General features: G+C 41.8%; 1 protein-coding gene across 4 annotated transcripts in view; it reads left to right on the forward strand.

Moving 5' to 3' along the window:
* The first annotated feature begins 1,377 nt into the window (after positions 1-1,377).
* The window catches only part of HERC6 (HECT and RLD domain containing E3 ubiquitin protein ligase family member 6), a 61,623-nt gene continuing 44,274 nt past the window's right edge, over positions 1,378-18,726 (forward strand). For 3 of the 4 annotated variants that reach the window (XM_059375782.1, XM_059375798.1, XM_059375791.1), the window contains exons 1-8: positions 1,379-1,845; positions 3,849-4,008; positions 5,945-6,021; positions 9,834-10,061; positions 11,361-11,458; positions 12,735-12,862; positions 13,873-14,003; positions 15,315-15,382. In XM_059375782.1, the coding sequence (XP_059231765.1) occupies positions 1,647-1,845; positions 3,849-4,008; positions 5,945-6,021; positions 9,834-10,061; positions 11,361-11,458; positions 12,735-12,862; positions 13,873-14,003; positions 15,315-15,382 (1,089 nt within the window). In that variant the 5' untranslated portion in view covers positions 1,379-1,646. Of the gene's footprint in view, positions 1,846-3,848; positions 4,009-5,944; positions 6,022-9,833; positions 10,062-11,360; positions 11,459-12,734; positions 12,863-13,872; positions 14,004-15,314; positions 15,383-18,726 lie in introns of all 4 variants that reach the window. The other variant, XR_009399585.1, reaches the window with a different exon arrangement.

The following is an 18,726-nucleotide window of genomic DNA, read 5'->3' on the forward strand; positions in this document are numbered from 1 at the left end:
GATAACTGATTGCTCATTTCTACACTGAGGACTCCCAATTTTAGGACTCTCCCTTGACTTCTCTGCACAGCTCCAAAGTGGTTGGTCTTATCGCCTCCTTATATAAACAAGCATTTTACAGTTATTACCAGACTGGACTCCTGATCCACCAGCCCCAACCTGCAGGCTCCTTCAGGGTTCCCCATCCCAGGAAAGGGAACCACCATTCACCCAGTTGCTCAGGCCAACCTTGGAATAATCCTAATCCCTTTCTTTCTTTCTGCCTACTTCCAACCTGTCAGCAAACCTGTGGACTCCTTCAAAACATCTGAATGTGATTATTTGTTCTCTCCTCCCTTCCAGGGTGTTGCCTTAGCCCCAAGGTCAACCTTCAGACCTGGCCTCTTCCAGCAGCCTCTCCTAACTGGCGTTTCTGCTTCCATTTTCTACTATGTTACCATAACTAGAATGAGTCTTTTAAAACTGAAGTCCGGGGTGCCTGGGTGGCTCAGTGGGTTAAAGCCTCTGCCTTCGGCTCGGGTCGTGATCCCGGGATTGAGTCCCACGGTGGGCTCTCTGCTCAGCAGGGAGCCTGCTTCCCTTCCTCTCTCTCTGCCTGCCTCTCTGCATGCTTGTGATCTTGTCTGTCAAATATATAAAATCTTTAAAAAAATAAAATAAAACTGAAGTCCGATCACGTCACTTCTCCATTCAAAAGCTTCCAACTGCTCTCCTTCACCTTCAGCCTTTAGATATGAGCGTGACACATACCATCCTTTTCCATGTCCCCTGGACTCTGCTCAAATATCACTTCATCTGGGAAGTGTTCCCTGAAATCTTATTAAAAACAAAACAAACAAGTTCCTGGGGCACTTGGGTGGTTCAGTCTGTTAAGTCTCCATCTTCTGCTCAAGTCATGATCCTGGGGTCCTGGAATCCAGCCCCACCTGGGGCTCCTTACTCAATGGGGAGCCTGCTTCTCCCTCTCCCTCTGCCCTTGTCTCCTGATTTTGTTCTCTTTCTCTCTCTCTCAAATAAATAAATGAAATCTTTGTTTTTAATAAGTAAAATCTTTTTTAAAACCCCAAAGTTCCTTTTGCCCCCACCCTCTACTACTTTACTGTACTGTTGCCACTTGACATTATACTAAGTATTTACCCCTTTATAAATAGGACAGTGTTAGTCCCAAGAGGACTTTGCTTTTCCACTGCCCAAAACAGCCTAGGAAAAAAGGGTAGGCACTCAGATGCTTTTGCTAAGCACTCTAAGCACTCCAAGCATTATTCTAGCATTATGCATTACCTGTTGAATTACCCTAAAGGTAGATTTACTGTCCACGTGTCATCGATGTGGCACAGCTTCGTTAGGAAACTAGCCCCAAGTCACACAGCTCGGGAGCTGCTTAGCTAGTATGTAAGAGAACGCAGGAGTCTTCCTCTGGAATCCCTCAGCGCTCCTCAGCACTGGGTGCTCACGTTTGAGCTCCAAAAGCCATTGGCCGGGACGTCAGGATGACTAAGGGTGCCAGGGCGGGGGCGTTGTGGTGGGAGTTGGCCTCTAGGTTAAGTCGGGCCGGTCCACCTGGCTTTCCGGTTTCCGCAAACCAGCACTCAGCCGTCACTAGCCTCTGAGAGCGCGTAGGCGTAGGCGCGGCGTGCGGGAGCGCGATGTACCTCTGCTGGAACACCAACCGCCCAGGACCTCTGCGCCGGAGGCCGGCTGGCCGTGGCGGTGCGGAGCTGCGACAGGCGGCCTCCGGGGAGCGCCACTCCCTGCTGCTGCTGAGCAACGGCGAACTGCACTCTTTCGGGGACAACAGCCACGGCCAGCTGGGGCGGAGGGACGTGCAGCGCCAGGAGCAGCCAAGTGAGTGCCGGGCAAAGGTGCGGGGCGGGGGGCCAGGTAGTGGGGGTGCTGGGAGTCCCGTGTCTCTGGGCCCCACGAGACGACCAAACGATGCTCTACGCTGCCTGCGCCCAACTTCGTTAGTTTCGTTTTCCAGAACCGCGCTTTGTTTCGGTTTCCAGTTCCTCTTAAAAGCGTAACTGAGAGCGGAACCTAACGGGACAGCGTGGTCCCTCCCACGGAGCCTTTCTAGACCAATCCCTGCCAGGGCGAGTCTCTCCGGACTGGAGGGAACTTCCAAACGTGGTTTCTGGGTGGAACATCCCTAACTCAGAAATACCCCAGGGCATCTTTTAATAAAATAAAAAAAAAAAAAGTATAATAGCATTTTTACCATTACTAATTATTATAGAAACACAGGGAAAGAAATTGCCTATAATTCCACTACCCAAAGACAACTATAATATTTTGATGTATTTGCTTTTTTGCTCTATTCTGTAGTTACTTTTATAAAAGTATGTCATTATATAGTTTTGTATACGCGGTACCTATACAGCTCTATAAACTACGCTCTTATGAAACATGATATCATGAACATACTGCTTTTTTATTATGTATTTTTTGAAAACACATTTTAAGTTGTTGTAAAACATCCAGGCTTTGACAATACAAGTTAATTCTTCTTCTTTGATGGACATTAGGTTTTCTCCTCATTAGGGACTGCTATAAATAATGCTGTGATTGCCATTATTTGACCAAATTTATGACTACTTACTCAAAATAAATACCAAGCATTGTGTCTGGGAGGAAAAACTTCTCCTCTACCCTGTTCTTTTTCTGAAGGCCTGCAAACTAAGTAGACAAAGATTAAGGAAAAATATATACAATTTTATTAATATTTTATGTGCACAGGAGTTCACAGAAAAAAAAGGAAACTCAAAAGTGGTTAAATTCAAGGACTTATATTGCATTTTAGCAAAGAAAAGGGAGTTTGAGCTTCAAAAGATAATTCGTTGTGGGGAAATGACTGGAAATAAATGGGGGAGACTAGTGCCAGCTCCGGTGGTAAGAGTTCCTCTTCTCTTTCTGGTGTAGGAAAGGAAGGATACCTTTACAAGGGAAATTTATGCCCTACTTTTAGGTGTCTAGAGGGAGGGCAGAGAACTCTTCCTGCATCTGTTGAGTTTCAGTTGCCTTCAGCACAAAATCATCATTCTGTCAAAGTGGTATATTTCGGGATGGCATAACCTGATTCTTTAGGTGAAGATGAGAGGCAACATGATACCTGATGCCTTATTGTTCCCCAGGAATGTGGTACTAGTCTCTACCTTCATGAGTGTGTGACTCTTTGGGATATTTCTTATTATCCCATAGTTTGAAAATAAATCATTGAAAAGGATAGGATCACAAAGTTTTAAAAAAAGAAAACTGAAGTATTAGCAAAAACTTTTCTAGTAGTGATATACTTAACTCGAAACCTCTTATAATTCAGAGACAAACACTTTGGGAAAGCAGTTTAGATTAACTTGTAAGAATCATGCTGTAATGACCAGGTTTTCATTTGTGGGCACCTTTGACCCATTAAGGGCGTATTACTGCATTCCTCTTTGTGAGAGGATCTGGCTTCTGCCTCTCACATTCATGGGGAAGGCTCCCTGCTCACTTCTTCCTGAGAAGGGACTCACTATTCTCACTGTTCAGGGCTGGGAAGTTGGAAGAGACATCTATTCTCTGTCTCCCTTTGTTTTACTACCATCATCATAGAGAAATCTTAGGCCAAGCCTCATAGTCCCTACAAGTTCCCCTCCTCCATAAAACTCATCATTTTGAATGGCAACCATATTCCCACACAGACAGTGTAACATACATTGAGCTTTTTTCCTTCACATTTTAAGTGTGATTATCAGGTCTTGATTTAAAAGTCCATTGGAAAGGACTTTTTGGAGAAAGTAAACTTGTTGTCTTAAACTTCTTGTTAAATTAATAATCTTCTGAGGTGTTTTGTTTTGTTTTTGTTCCTGAAGAACGAATACCGGCATTGGAAACTCTACGTGTTGATCTCGTGAGCTGTGGAAAGGAACACTCTCTTGCTGTCTGTTACAAAGGAAGGGTCTTTGCATGGGGGGCTGGTTCTGAAGGGCAGCTGGGAATTGGAGAATTTAATGAAATAAATCTTATACCTAGGTAAGTATTTCCATTCAGTCATTCATTCATCTGTTATTTTTCAGTTTCATGGGCGAGGCACTATGCAAGATGTCCGGGTACAAAGATGACTATGACAAACACAGTCCCTAGCCTCAGTGATTATAGTATAGTGAGAGAGAGGCAGGAAAAAACCTCCAACACCAACTCTTGCTTAATTAGAGTCCTATGAAGGAGGAGGGCAGGGTATTTGAAATGAGAACCTGTGACCCTTTGATCTACATCTTATGTATTGGAAATAACTGGGGGGACCCTCCCAGCAAATAAATAAATAAATAAATAAATAAATAAATAAAATATATAAAGTAAACATAAAATATCAATAAAATAAGTATTATTTTAAAGTAAAAGCATTACACAGAAGATACAGAAAGAAACCTTATCTGAACTTCCTTTCTGACTAAAGCAGGATCTCCTTGAAAAAAAAGCTGCTGTTAATAGCTTGGAGCGAGTTTCTTTTGATTTCAGTTGCTGTGAAGACAGATTGCCCAATCAAGATTAAAAAAACCTATGGAACCTTCCATACTCTCCTACTGAAGTCCTAAATCCCTTCCTTTGGCTGTTGATATATTTTAAGTGATTCCACAGATTTTCCATTACTGGGAGCTCCCCTGTGTACATGTAAATAAGCCTTGTTTTTTTCTCCTGTTAATCTGTCTATTGTCAGTTAATTTGCATGTCCCCCCGTTTTCTTTCGACTGGATCCAATCTGGAAGAGGAAGAGTTTTCCTCCCAACATGACCTTTTTGTTCTGTCTTAAGCCACTGGATCCTAATATTTTGTGTAGTAAGATTGGGGGAGAATCATTTCCTCACAAACACCTTTCTAGGACAAATGATACGACAAGCAGTCTGAATTGTGTGTTCATGAATTATATGTTTAAGAATTTTTTTTTCTTTTTGGTGAAAGATTGTATTTATTTATTTGACAGACATAGATCACAAGTAGGCAGAGAGGCAGGCAGAGAGAGAGGGGGAAGCAAAGCTCCCTGCTGAGTAGAGAGACTGATGCGGGGGCTCCATCCCAGGACCCTGAGATCATGACCTGACCCAAGGCAGAGGCTTAACCCACTGAGCCATCCAGGTGCCCTGTTAAAGAATTTTTAAAAGTATAATTTTTAATACTTGGAAGTTACTTTTTGTTACTTCTCTGGTTTTTAACTGTATAAGAAAGTGTATGGCTTTGGGGGACAAGCATTGAACTTGGAATGAAAAGACGAAGGTTTTGAGTCTAGTTCTACAACATGATATCTATAACGTGATTCCCTAGACCAAACCAGAGCTCTGAGTTCTGTTAGGTTCAGCCATATGAAATTGCAGATAGTTATGTTTTTGATCCACAAAAATGGCAGTTTAGTAGGATTCAACCTAATGATTTCTTTATTGCATAGGGTTTAAATCAGGTGATATAAATAACAGTGTTCTATAAATTCTAAAGCCCTGTGTCATATGTGCATGAAGAAACTTTTCTTTTAAGCCAATAAGTACAGAATAAAAGTTAGCACATTATATACTGCATTTAAAATCTAATAAATATCACTTCTATATCACAACTGTTTGGACTCTGGTTGTACCTTTTTTCCCCCAAGATTAAATTTATTTAATTATTTATTTATTTGAGAGAGAGAGAGAGAGCATGAGAAGTGAGAGGGTCAGAGGGAGAAGCAGACTCCCTGTCAAGTAGGGAACCCAATGCAGGGCTGGAATTACGTTTGGAATTACATATCTGCCGTCATCCAGAGACCCATTTATCCTATTGTAAAAAACATTAAAATAGCCCAGTTTAAAAAGAAAAGAAAGGAAGAGAAAGTTATTTCCCTAAACCAAATATCTTACCTGGGATTGTTTTAATATCTGTAGTTCATTTGGTGAGCCACTCTAAAGAAAGATTAATAAATTTTGTATCATTTTTCTTACAGGAAGATAAAAACTCTGACTGATATAAAAATTATACAAGTTTCCTGTGGACACCACCACTCCCTGGCATTATCAGAAGGTAAAAAAAAAATAAAAGGGTTTTTGGATCTTCTAAGTGTCATTGCAAAGTAATTTTTTTTTAAAGATTTTATTTATTTGACAGAGAGAGACACAGTGAGAGAGGGAACACAAGTAGGGGGAGTCGGAGGGGGAGAAGCAGGCTTCCTGCCTAGCAGGGAGCCTGATTTGAGTCTGGATCCCAGGACTCTGGGATCATGACCTGAGCCAAAGGCAGAAGCTTAATGCTTAGTGACTGAGCCACCCAGATGCCCCACAAAGTAATTTTTTTGAATATGAATGATGCCTGTTGATTTTTAATGTACTGGGGCTCATTTTAATGCATTTAGAAGTTTGTTGGTTTTTTTTTTTTTTAAGATTTTATTTATTTATTTGACAGAGATCACAAGTAGGCAGAGAGACAGGCAGAGACAGAGGGGGAAGCAGGTTCCCTGCTGAGCAAAGAGCCCAGTGTGGGGCTTGATCCCAGGACCCTGAAACTATGACCCGACTGGAACGCAGTGACTTAACCCACTGAGCCACCCAGGCACCCCTAGAAGTTTTATTAACTCTTTAGATTTCATAAGCTGTATTGTTCTTCATTTTTTCCCCTATTCTCTTTGTTCATGCTATACTCTAAGTAGTGCCTAATTCATATAAATGCCATAAAGGGTCATCTCGGTTCACATGACCTGATCTGACTGTCACAGAATTTAGTAGTAGTTTTAGCTGGAACTTTGCCCTGTATGCTGAATGGTTATATACACCAGCAAACTCAGGTAGACTAAGGTCTATTTGTCTTTTTTACTTAGATCAAAGAAAGAAGAGTCAAGATATTAAAATTATGACTTCACATGTTTTTCTACTAGTAGCCCCATCCTTTGTCCAGCGTCAGTTAAAAGGTTCCAATAGAAAGTATTGCAGAAGAAAAACTTTTCTCCTATCCATCCTCTTTTTTTTTTTTTTTTAAAGAAGATTATTTATTTATTTATTTATTTGGCAGCACAAGTAGGCAGAGAGGCAGGCAGAGAGAGAGAGGAGGAAGCAGGCTCCCCGCTGAGCAGAGAGCCCGATGCGGGGCTCAATCCCATGACCCTGGGATCACGACCTGAGCCGAAGGCAGAGGCTTTAACCCACTGAGTCACCCAGGTGCCCTCTCCTATCCTCTTTGGTTCAGTACCTGGGAGTCTGCACATTTAAGTGACAAAAGATAGATTGACAAGAGAAAAGACATACCAGTTTTATTATTTTAGTGCATGGAAGTTTACAGAAAAGAGGTGAAACTCAAGAAGTGTTTAGACTTAGGGGCTTATGAACCATTTTAATGAGGGAAGGACTTGGGCTTTGCAGGATGACCGATTGTAGGGAAATACATGGGAGGTATACATGGGAGAAACTAATAGAAGATAAGAGTTATTTTATTTAGGGTTATTTGTGAGGACTCATGTTAAGGCAGACTGTCCATCTCTGGTGATGGGTCCCTGCCCCATCCTGGGTGCAGGAGAAGAGGACACCTTCAAATGGGAAATATATACCTTGCACTTGGGTGGATAAGAGGAGGGCAGAGAACTTTTCCCACATTTGTGGATTCTCAGTTGCCTTCAGCTCACAATAACCCTTATGTCAGAATGGCGTATTTTGGGGTGGCATATTGTGAGTGTCTTCCAGAGACATGTGACATTTGCATATGCCCCAGGTGATGTCATATGCATAATGGCAGCTGCACCACAGGGGCTCCAGACATTGCCTGGTTGCCTTCTGTGCGCCAGCTACTATGGGAGATGCTTTATGTCTGGAATCTCATGAAATCACTTAACAAACACAGATGCTGCACATCATTGGTACCCTCATTGTAGAAATGGGAAATTGGACTCAGAGACTTTTTGTGATTTGCCTCAAGTCACACACTAAGAAATAGGAGTGGAATTTGAACCTGAATCTGTTTACTTCTCAACCCTAAGCAGTTAACCATGGTACCATGAAGGCCATGAACCCAAGTATAATCCTGTGGCTCTTGGAGAATTCCTTCCTACCATTTCCAGAGGTTTGATCTTTCTCATCTGTAGGAGAACTGATGCCTATCATATGGGGGGTTTAGAAGATTCAGTGAAAGAAGGAACACAATATATCCTGTACCACCAATGGCCGATAGCAGGGGTACAAGAAGGATTAGTCTTTCTTTCTTCCTTCCTTTCCTTCTTCTTCATTATTGAAACAGCTTGAAGTGTTTCCCCAGGGTATTGATTTGGCTTTATACTGGTCTGGACTGAGGGCTGTGTGGAACCCATGTACCCAGTACATTTGCTGTGGTGAACTGTGAGTTCTCATAGACCTTCATATGAGTTTGACATTGTGCAGTGGGCCCTCAGAAATTCTTTCTTTCTTTCTTTTTTAAGATTTTATTTATTTGACGGGTAAGAGAGCACAAGCAAGGGAGCAGTAGGAGAGGGAGAAGCGGGCTCCCCGCCAAGCAGAGGGCCTGACACAGAGCCTGACACGGGGCCTGACACGGGGCTTGGGATCCCAAACCCTGGGATCATGACTTGAGCCAAAGGCAGACGCTTAACCCTCTGAACCACCAAGTGCCCCAGAAATGCTTTTCAGTGGTAGAAATAACTTTAGAAGAGTTAAAAAAGAAAAATTAGATATAATAATATAAAAATCTGAGCTTTATTAGCATTTTTCCGGGTAAACAATGAAGCATTAGAAGATTTGATTTTTTTTTTTTTTTTTACCTCATGTAAGTTATCCATCTTTGGTCAAATTCAACGTAAAATGTTGATGGTCTTTTTCTTCCATAGAGTCATTCCACAAGTATTTTTTAAGTGCCTATGTCTCCAGCAAAGAGGATACAGCTGTGAACACACCTAAGACTGTGCTTTCATGGAGCTTATATGCTGGACGGTGTGTAGGGAAGGTGAACCTTACACATATAGACAAATAATTATGTCATATAACAGCGATAAGGGTAGGAAGGAAAGTGAGGCCAGGTAAGGGGATGGGAGAAGGTACTGGAGTGGAGGGAAGGAATCTTTCTCTTTTATAAATGATGTTAGGGAGACTATCACTTACACCATGACCAGAGACCAAAAGAAGGGACGGAGGAAGACGTGATGCTAAGGCCATGATCCAGAGGTATGATCTAGATGCAAAGGCAATGAGGTAGCAACAGACTCAGCAGTATGTTCAGAAACAGCAGGGTCTCTGGAAAGGTCTGTGCAAGGGAGAGATAAAGGTCTGAGATGTGTCCTAGGGAACACTATGACCCAGGGCTTGTGAGCTGTGGTGAGAATTAGCCTTTAATTGAGCAAGATAGCAAATTCCTGAAGGGTTCTATCTTTTTTTTTTTTTTTTTTTTTTAAGAGCACTCTGGCTGCTTTGGAAAACAGACAAATATGGACACGGGGAGCCTAGCAAGGGGCTGTTGTAAACATCCGGGAGAAATGTAACAGAGTCTTGGTGGCTAAGGTAGTTAACCGTGGAGAGGTGAAAAGTGGTCAGTTTCGACACACTTTAAAGGTAGAGACTTTAGGATTTGCTACGGTGAAGGGTGTAAAAGAAAGAAGGGAGTCGAGGATGATTTCAAAATTTCTGGTCTGAGCAGCTGAAGGAACAGAGTTGTTCTCAACTGGAGGGAGAAGAGGAGTAGGTATTGTTGGAAGGGGCTTTTGAAGGTGTTCTTGACCATCCTCGTTGCTCTTAGTGAGAATACTCTAACCTCCTTTATCCCTGTTGTAGTTATTAAAGACTTGTAGAATAAGTGTGGCAGTTTCTACTTGAATTTGGTATTCCAGTGTGTTGGCAGTTCTCAATTTCTCTGCTTTCTCTTTGTAGATGGCCGGCTGTTTGCCTGGGGAAGTAACAGCCACGGGCAGCTGGGCCTGGGGAAGGAGTGCCCCTCCCAAGCCAGCCCGCAGAGGGTGCAGTTCCTGGACGGCATCCCCCTCACTCAGGTGGCTGCAGGTGGGGCGCACAGCTTCGCCCTGTCTCTCTCAGGGGCTTCGTTTGGCTGGGGAAGCAACAGTGAAGGGCAGCTGGCCCTGCGCAAGAAGAACGTCCCAGGTAACGAGATAGTCTTCCTGTGGTAAATCAGTCTTTCTTTCCAGTTGTAGAACCAGCTCCACAAAGGGGACTCTCTAGGATGAGAGCAGTGATTCCCAAACTTTGTGATACATGAGAATCCCCTGGGGAGCCATCTTGATTTGTGATGGCCACTGTAATGTATTACCACAAACTTGTGGTTTCAAACAACACAAATGTATTATCTTACAGTTCTGGTGGTCAGAAGTTTGATTCAGGTCTCACAGGGCTAAAATCAAGGTGTCAGCAGGGCTGAGTTCCTTTCTGGAGGCTTCCGGACAGCCGGGTAGGGGATGCATAGGGGTGTTGCACCATTTTTTCGTCTTTACCCCTTCTAGCACCCACCTCCATTCCTTGACTCATAGCCCCGCTTTTTCAAAGCCAGCAATGGCTGGTGAAATCTTCCTCGGGTCACAACACTCTCACCGTGATTTTTCTGCATTCCCTCTTCTTCAGATAAAGGACCCTGGTGATTACATTGGGCCCACCCAGATAATCCAAGCTAACCTCCTTATTTTAAGGTCAATAGATTACAACTTTAATTCCATTTTCATTAGCTCCTCTTTGTCGTGTAATCTAACATAGCCACAACCTCTGGGAAAGAACACGGACATCTTTGAAGACCTTATTTTGTCTACTGTAAGAGCATTTAAAAAATCCCAGCACCCAAGTTAGATGCCATACCAAGTAAATCAGAAGGTCTGGGGATGGAAGTCAGGCATTGGTCATTATTAAAGAGTCTGCAAGTTATACCAATGTGCAGTCAGGCTTGTGAACCACTGGATTAGAAGATGCTGGCAGGACAAACAACCGAAAGCCCTTAAACAAACTCACGGCGAAGTCTTCCCCACGAACCCTGTCCCTCTGTTCAGTTCTTTATATTCAGTTAATATATGCTCAGCCAGGACTTAATCTCATTTCGTTTGACTCTGTCAACATGAAGTAAGTCCTCTTCTTTTCTTAATTGTTATTGCATATTTACAGAACACCTACTAGGTGACAGAAACAAATATAACATAATGGCAATATTATTGGGAATGAAGGTCTTAAAACTTAGCTTTCTAGGAGAATAAGCTAGAAGATTACATCGTTTTCAGAAATAGATGCTGAAGGGGTGTTTTTCTTTCTTTTCCAAGGCAGGGCCTTCCCTCTGTTCTATAATACTCCTGAGTGCTCATTTAAAAGATTATGTTAATGAATTATAAGATGATGAAAATATTAATAGATGTGGCAGTTTATGAAATCTGAGTCTTAGCCTCTAGAGATTCTGCTTTCTTTCAGTGGTGCAAAGCTCCAAGCCTTGTTCAGTTGATGCGCTGGAGAATCTAGGTGTGGTTTACATCAGCTGTGGTTATGAACACACTGCCGTGCTTACCCAGGTAATCTAAAATGTTTTGCTATTTTTTTTTTTAATTCCTGAGAAATGTTACTCCAAGGTGCATGTCCTGTTATTGAAAGCAATCTGTGTATCAATATCTCAACGTAACCATTCAATGCACAAACATCTAGAAAGGTAAAATTAATCAAATGTAATCCATGACATTTTCAAGATCGTATAACAGAAGCTAATTTCAGCTTTAGGAAATATTTTTAGATATCCACTAAATTACATTAATTACATTAATGGGGTGCCTGAGTGGTTCAGTTGGTAGAGCATGCAACTTTTGATCTTGGGGCTGTAAATTCGATCCCCACATTGGGTATAGAAAATGCTTAAAAATAAAATCTTAAAAATTTTTTTAAATGATTAATATAGGAGCTATATTATTTTATAGTTCCACAGATGGAATTATTGCAAATTAGACAAACTAATTTTTACAGCTTTTAAGAACCCAGATTACAGACTAGAACCTACTTTGTTCCATTTCTTGCTTGGCACGATTACCAGCCTGCTTTGTAAATGTTTGCCTCCTCCTCTTACTGGCCAAATAGTATATTCCAATGGGATGAATTCTGTCTATAGCCACAAGGAATAGACAAATAGAAAACTATTTGTGTGATTGAAATGTTTATTTAAAAACTAAATGAATAGGGGTAGCTGGGTGCCTCAGTTGTTCAGCTCAGGTCACGATCCCAGGGTCCTGGGATGGAGCCCCACATCAGGCTCCCTGCTCACCGGGGAGTCTGCTTCTCCCTCTGCTGCTCTCTCTGCTTGTGCCCCCCCCTCAAATGAATAAATAAAACCTTTTTTAAAAAAAATAAATAAATAAAAATAAAAAATAAATGAAGCACTGACCTCTACCTCTGAAACCTCTGGCCCCAAAGCTGGAGCAACTTATATTTACTATTAGAAATAATAAATAGAAGACCCCTCCCCTTTATTATAGAGCTTATATTTCATATAGTGCTCTCATACAATTCTTTGATAATACTTAATCTCCAAGTTTTTATTACTTTTTAAAATCTGAAATTAGGGGCACCTGGGTGGCTCAGTGGGTTAAAGCCTCTGCCTTCAGCTCAGGTCATGATCCTGGAGCCCTGGGATTGAGCCCCGCATCGGGCTCTCTGCTTGGCAGGGAGCCTGCTTCCACCTCTCTCTCTCTCTGCCTGCCTCTCTGCCTACTTGTGATCTCTGTCTGTCAAATAAATAAATAATATCTTTAAAAATAAATAAATAAAATCTGAAATTAGTCCGATTCCTTCTTTTTCAAACAGACTGGGAAAGTGTTCACATTTGGAGGCAATAGCTATGGACAGCTGGGATACAGCCCTACTGCTGAGAAGGAAGGGCCACAGCTCGTGGAAGGAATTGATGGCCTAGTTTCACAGATAGATTGTGGAAGGTAATGGACTAGTTTTTGTTTGTTTGTTTTTAGCCTGAGTAGAAAGTGTTACATTTTGTTACTTAGAAATGATTCCTCAGGGTACCCCTCTCGGGTCCCCTCCCTCTATGGTTCAGTAAGCTTTGCTACTCATCCAAAAAAATGACTCCCCAGCCATGTTATCAAACCTTAAAACCCAAAATATGTGACTACTCTTTTTATAGATCATTTTCCTTTCTGAAAATTTATTTCTTTCAAATACAGTTTGAGTTTTCTATTTTTGTCTAATTTATTCTAGGAATTTCATTTGTTTAATAAGAATTTATTGGAAGACTTCTGTGTATAGACCACCTTACTAGGTGCTGGGTGTTGGGAAGAAAGTTAAAAGTAAAAATAGTGGTGGGGCGCCTGGGTGGCTCAGTTGTTAACCATCTGCCTTCGGCTCAGGTCATGATCCCGGTGTCCTGCGATCTCCTGAGCCTGGGATATATTGTCCTGGGATATATTGATCCCCATATCGGGCTCCCTGACTCAGCAGGGACTTGTGCTCTCTCTCACTCGGACAAATAAGAAACAAAAAAACAGAAATGGTAGAAGCTATAGTAAAGACCCATCAATAATATTCTATCTTTTTTTTTTTTTTAATTTGTCAGAGAGAGAGGGAGAGAGCAAGCACAGGCAGACAGAGTGGCAGGCAGAGGCAGAGGGAGAAGCAGCCTCCCGGCCGAGCAAGGAGCCCGATGTGGGACTCGATCCCAGGGGACTGGGATCATGACATGAGCCGAAGGCAGCCGCTTAAGCAACTGAGCCACCCAGGCGTCCCAATAATATTCTATCTTTAAGGTTAGTAATAAGTTAATATTCACCTACCATTTGTTTAGTCACATCATTTGATACCCTCTCACCTTGACATTATGATAAGGTTATCCAGGTACTCAGTATAAGATAAATCTGTCACTTTCTGTTAGGAGACATCATCTTTCTCAAAAAGTGTGAGTCCCTTGGTCTTCATTACATTCTGTCTCTTGCAGTTACCATACACTTGCATATGTCTACACCACTGGAAAGGTAGTGTCTTTTGGTCGTGGACCATGTTGCAAAAGCAGCCCAACTCATCCAGAGGCTCCGACAGAAAACTTTACCTGCCTGATTTCTGCTGATGGTACTGGTGGTCCTACTCATTTATGATTTTGTTTTAATTGATGCCACTGGAGGAGAAAAATTACTTATCTTCTTTTCACAGAAGTACATAGATCTGTGGTTCTTTTTGTACTGTTATTTTTAATCCGTACAATATGCATTTTTTCTTATGCAGTGATTCCTGGAGTATTTAGTAATTTTTTTCTAAAGATTAGGGTAATACAAAAAGATCCCAAGTCAATGGATTATCAGAAGCACTTTTATATATTTAATCGAACCTCTTCTAGGTGTACCTGGCTGGCTCAGTGGGTAGAGCATGTGACTCTTGATCTCAGGGTTGAGTTTGAGCCCCATGCTGGGGTGTAGAGATTGCTTAAAATCAAATCAAATACAAACAAACAAACAAACAAACAAGCCCCCATCTAAAGCACATCACCCTGATTTCATTATGCAAGTGCCTGAAAAATTAAATTAAAATTAAATTTTAAGAATATACAACATAGAACCTGATCAAAATTAATCTTTTCATGGTGCTTATAGTCCAAATTCATCTAGAAGAATATAAATTGTCAATAAATAAGTAAATTTAGATGAGTAATATATCAGATTTTGTTTTAAGGATTTTATTTATTTTAGAGAGAGAGAGAGCATGCACAAGAACATGGGGCCGGGGGTAGGGGGAAAGCAGAGGGAGAGGGACAGGCAGACTCCATGCTAAGCACAGAGCCCACTGTGGGGCTCAGTCCCATGACCCTGAGAACATGACCTGAGTTAAAATTAAGAGTCAGATGCTTAACTGACTGAGCCACCCAGGCACCCCAATATATTGGGGTTTTTTTTAAGAGTATTTTTTAAGAAATGAAATCTTGCCATTTGCAATGACATGAATGGAACTAGAGTGTATTATGCTAAGCAAAATAAGTCAACAGAGAGGGACAGTTATCATATGATCTCACTGATTTGAGGAATGTGAGAAAAAAGACAGAGGATCATAGGGGAAGGGAAGGAAAAATGAAACAAGACGAAACTAGAGGAGACAAACCTTAAGAGACTCTTCATCTCAGGAAACAAACTGAGGGTTGCTGGAGGGGCGGGGGAAGGAGGGATGGGGTGGCTGGGGTGATGTACATTGGAGAGGGTATGTGCCATGGTGAGTGCTGTGAATTGTGTAAGACTGATGATTCGCAGACCTGTACTCCTGAAACAAATAATACATTGCCTGTTAATAAAAAAAATTTTTTAAGACTTTTTTTAGAGCAGTTTTAAGATTGTAACAAAAGATTTATTTTTCTACTTCTAAAAACAATAAACATGGATCTGCATTTTCTTCTAGACCTTGTGGATTTTGAAGTCAAACATATTTTTGCTGGAACACATGCCAATTTTGTGACAACTTGTCAGGTATTTATTATACTTTCTGTTTATTTTTAAAATATATATTTTTAAAGATTTTTATTTATTTGTTTTTCAGAGGCGGGGTAGGGAGTGCACACGCCAGGGGACAGCAGGCAGAGAGGCAGGCTCCCTGTTGAGCAAGGAGCCCATACAGTACTTGATCCCAGGGCCCTGGGATCTTGACTTGAGCCGAAAGCAGATGCTTAACTAACTGAGCTACCCAGGCACCCCTTTTAAAAATATTCTTAAAGGGGCACCTGGGTGGCTCAGTGTGTTAGGCCCCTGCCTTCGGCTCAGGTCATGATCTGGGATTGAACCCTGTGTGGGGCTCTCTGCTCAGCAGGGAGCCTGCTTCCTCCTCTCTCTCTGCCTGCCTCTCTGCCTACTTATGATCTCTGTCGGTCAAATAAATAAATGCAATCTTTAAAAAAAAAAAATTCTTAAAAAAAATAAACAAAAACAAAAATAAAAATCATTTCTTTCCATCTAGATTTCTTTTTTTTTTAAAGAGCACACAAATGATGAGAAAGCCAAACAGCCTTATTGCTGATATGGAGAAAGTTTTAGTGATCTGGATAGAAGATCAAATATTCCCTTAAAACCAAAGTCTGATCCAGGCAAGACCCTAATTCTCTTTAGCTCTATGAAGGGGTACCTGGATGGCTCAGCCAGTTGAGCATCTGCCTTTGGCTCAGATCATGATCCCGGGGGTCCTGGGATTGGGCCCCACGTTGAGCTCCCTGCTCAGTGGGGAGCCTGCTTCTCCCTTTCCTTCTGCCTGCAGCTGCCCCTGCTTGTGTGCTCTATCTCTCTGTGTCAAATAAATAAATAAAATCTTAAAAAAAAAAAATTCAGTGATGTCTGAGAGAGGTAACGAAGCTGCAGAAGAGAAGTTGGAAGCTAGCAGAGGTTGGTTCATGAGGTTAAGGAAGGAAGCCATCTCCATAATATCAAAGTGCAAGGTGAGGCGGCAAGTGCTGATGGAGAAGCTGCAGCGAGTTATCCACAGGGTCTAGCTAAGATGGGGGCACCTGGGTGGCTCAGTCAGGTAAGCATGCAACTCTTGATTTCAGCCCCGGTCATGATCTCAGGGTTGTGAGATTGAGCTCAACTTTGAGTCTGCTTGAGATTCTCTCTCTCCCTTTGCCCCTTCCCCCACTCGCATGCCCTTCCTTTCTCTCTCCCTTTCTCTCTGTCTCTCTCATAAATAAAAATCTCAGAAATACATTTTTTAAAGATTTTATTTATTTTATTTGACAGAGAGAGATACAGCAAGAGGGAGAACACAGCAGGGGGAGTGGGAGAGGGAAAAGCAGGCTTCCTGTTGAGCAGGGAGCCAGATGTGGGGCTCAATCCCAGGACTCTGGGATCATAACCTGAGCCAAAGGCAGACGCTTTAACAACTGAACCACCCAGGTGACCTACTAAATAAAATCTTAAAAAGAACAAAAAAATGTAGCTATGATTATTAATGAATGTGGCTACCCTAAACAAGAACTTTTTTTTTTTAAAGATTTTACTCATTTACTTGACAGGCAGAGATCGCAAGCAGGCAGAGAGGCAGGCAGAGAGAGAGAGGTGGAAGCAGGCTCCCTGCCAAGCAGAGAGCTCGATGCAGGGATCATGACCTGATCCGAAGGCAGAGGTTTTAACCCACTGAGCTACCCAGGAGCCCCCTAAACAAGAACTTTTTAATGTAGATGAAACAGCCTTCTATTAAAAGAAGATGCCATGTAGGACTTTCATAGCTAGCAAGAAGAAGTCAGTGTGTGGCTTCAGTGTTTCAATAGACAGTCTGACTATCTTGTTAGGGGCTAAAGCAGCTGAGGACTTTAAGCTGAAGCCAGTGTCCACTTACCATCCTGAAAATCCTAGGGTCCTTAAGAATAAGAATGATGCTAAATCTTCTCTGCTTGTGCTCTGTAAATGTAAAAAGAAACCTGGATGACAGCACCTGTTTATAAGATGGTGTACAGAATATTTTAAGCCCCCTGTTGAGATCTGCTAAAAAAAAGTTTCCATTCAAAATGTTATTGTTCATTGACCGTGCAGCTGGTCACTCAAGAGCTCTGATGGAGACGTATAACGAGATGAGTGTTGCTTTCATGCCTGTTAATGCAATGTCCATTCTGCAGCCCATTGATCAAGGAGTCATTTTGACTTGCAAGTTTTAGTATTTAAGAAATACATTTCCTAAGGCTATAGCTGCCATAAATAATCATTCCTCTAACGGCTCTGGGCTAAGTCAGTTGAAAACCTTCTGGGAAGGATTCACCATTCTAGATGCCATTAAGAACATCTGTGACCCATGGGAAGAGGTTAAAGTGTCAACATGAACAGGAGTTTGGAAAAGGGGATTCCAGCCCTCATAGATGATTTTGAGGAGTTCAAGACCTCCATGGGGGAAATAACTGCAAATGTGGCAGAAATTTTAAGAGAACTAGAATGAGAAGTGGAGCCTGAAGATGTGACTGGATTGCTGCAATCTCATGATAAAACTTGAATGGATGAGGAGTTGCTTCTTATGGGTGAACAAAGAAAGTACCTTCTTAAGATGGAATCTACCTGTGAAGGTACTATGAAGACTGTTGAAATGACAATAAAGGACCTAGAATATTGTATAAACTTTGTTTACAGAGCAGCAGCAGAGTTGGAGAGCACTGACTCCAGTTTTGAAAGAAGTTCAGCTGTGGGTAATTTTGAACAGCATAACATAGTACAGAGAGATTGTAAAAGGAAGTGCCCATTGATGTGGCAAATTTTCATGTTGTCTTATTTTAAGAAATTGCCACAGCCACCCCAGCCTTCAGCAACCTTAACCCTGACCAGCATCCTCAAGACAAGATTACAACTGTCATCAGCAGAAACACTCAGACTCTCAAGACTCACTGAGAGCTTAGACTAGCAGTTTTTAGCAATAAAGTATTTTTTTTTAAGATTTTATTTATTTATTTGACAGAGATCACAAGTAGGCAGAGAGACAGGCAGAGATAGAGAGGGAAGCAGGCTCCCTGCCGAGCAAAGAGCCCGACTTGGGGCTCGATCCCAGAACTCTGGGATCATGACCCAAGCCGAAGGCAGAGGCTTTAACCCACTGAGCCACCCAGGTGCCCCAGCAATAAAGTATTTTTAGAATCAAGATACACACATTGTTTACAGATGATGCTATTGCACACTTGATAGACTATAGTATTGTGTAAATATGACTTTTATATGCACCAGGAAACCAAAAAATTTATTTGACTTACTTTATTGCAATACTGGCTTTATTGTGGTGGTTTGGAACCAGACCGTCAATATCTCTGAGGTCTGCCAGTATGTAGTTAACTTCCTAATTTGTAATTTTCTTT

This window comes from Mustela nigripes, chromosome 1 (assembly GCF_022355385.1).
Source record: "Mustela nigripes isolate SB6536 chromosome 1, MUSNIG.SB6536, whole genome shotgun sequence".
NCBI classification, from domain to species: Eukaryota; Metazoa; Chordata; class Mammalia; order Carnivora; family Mustelidae; genus Mustela; species Mustela nigripes.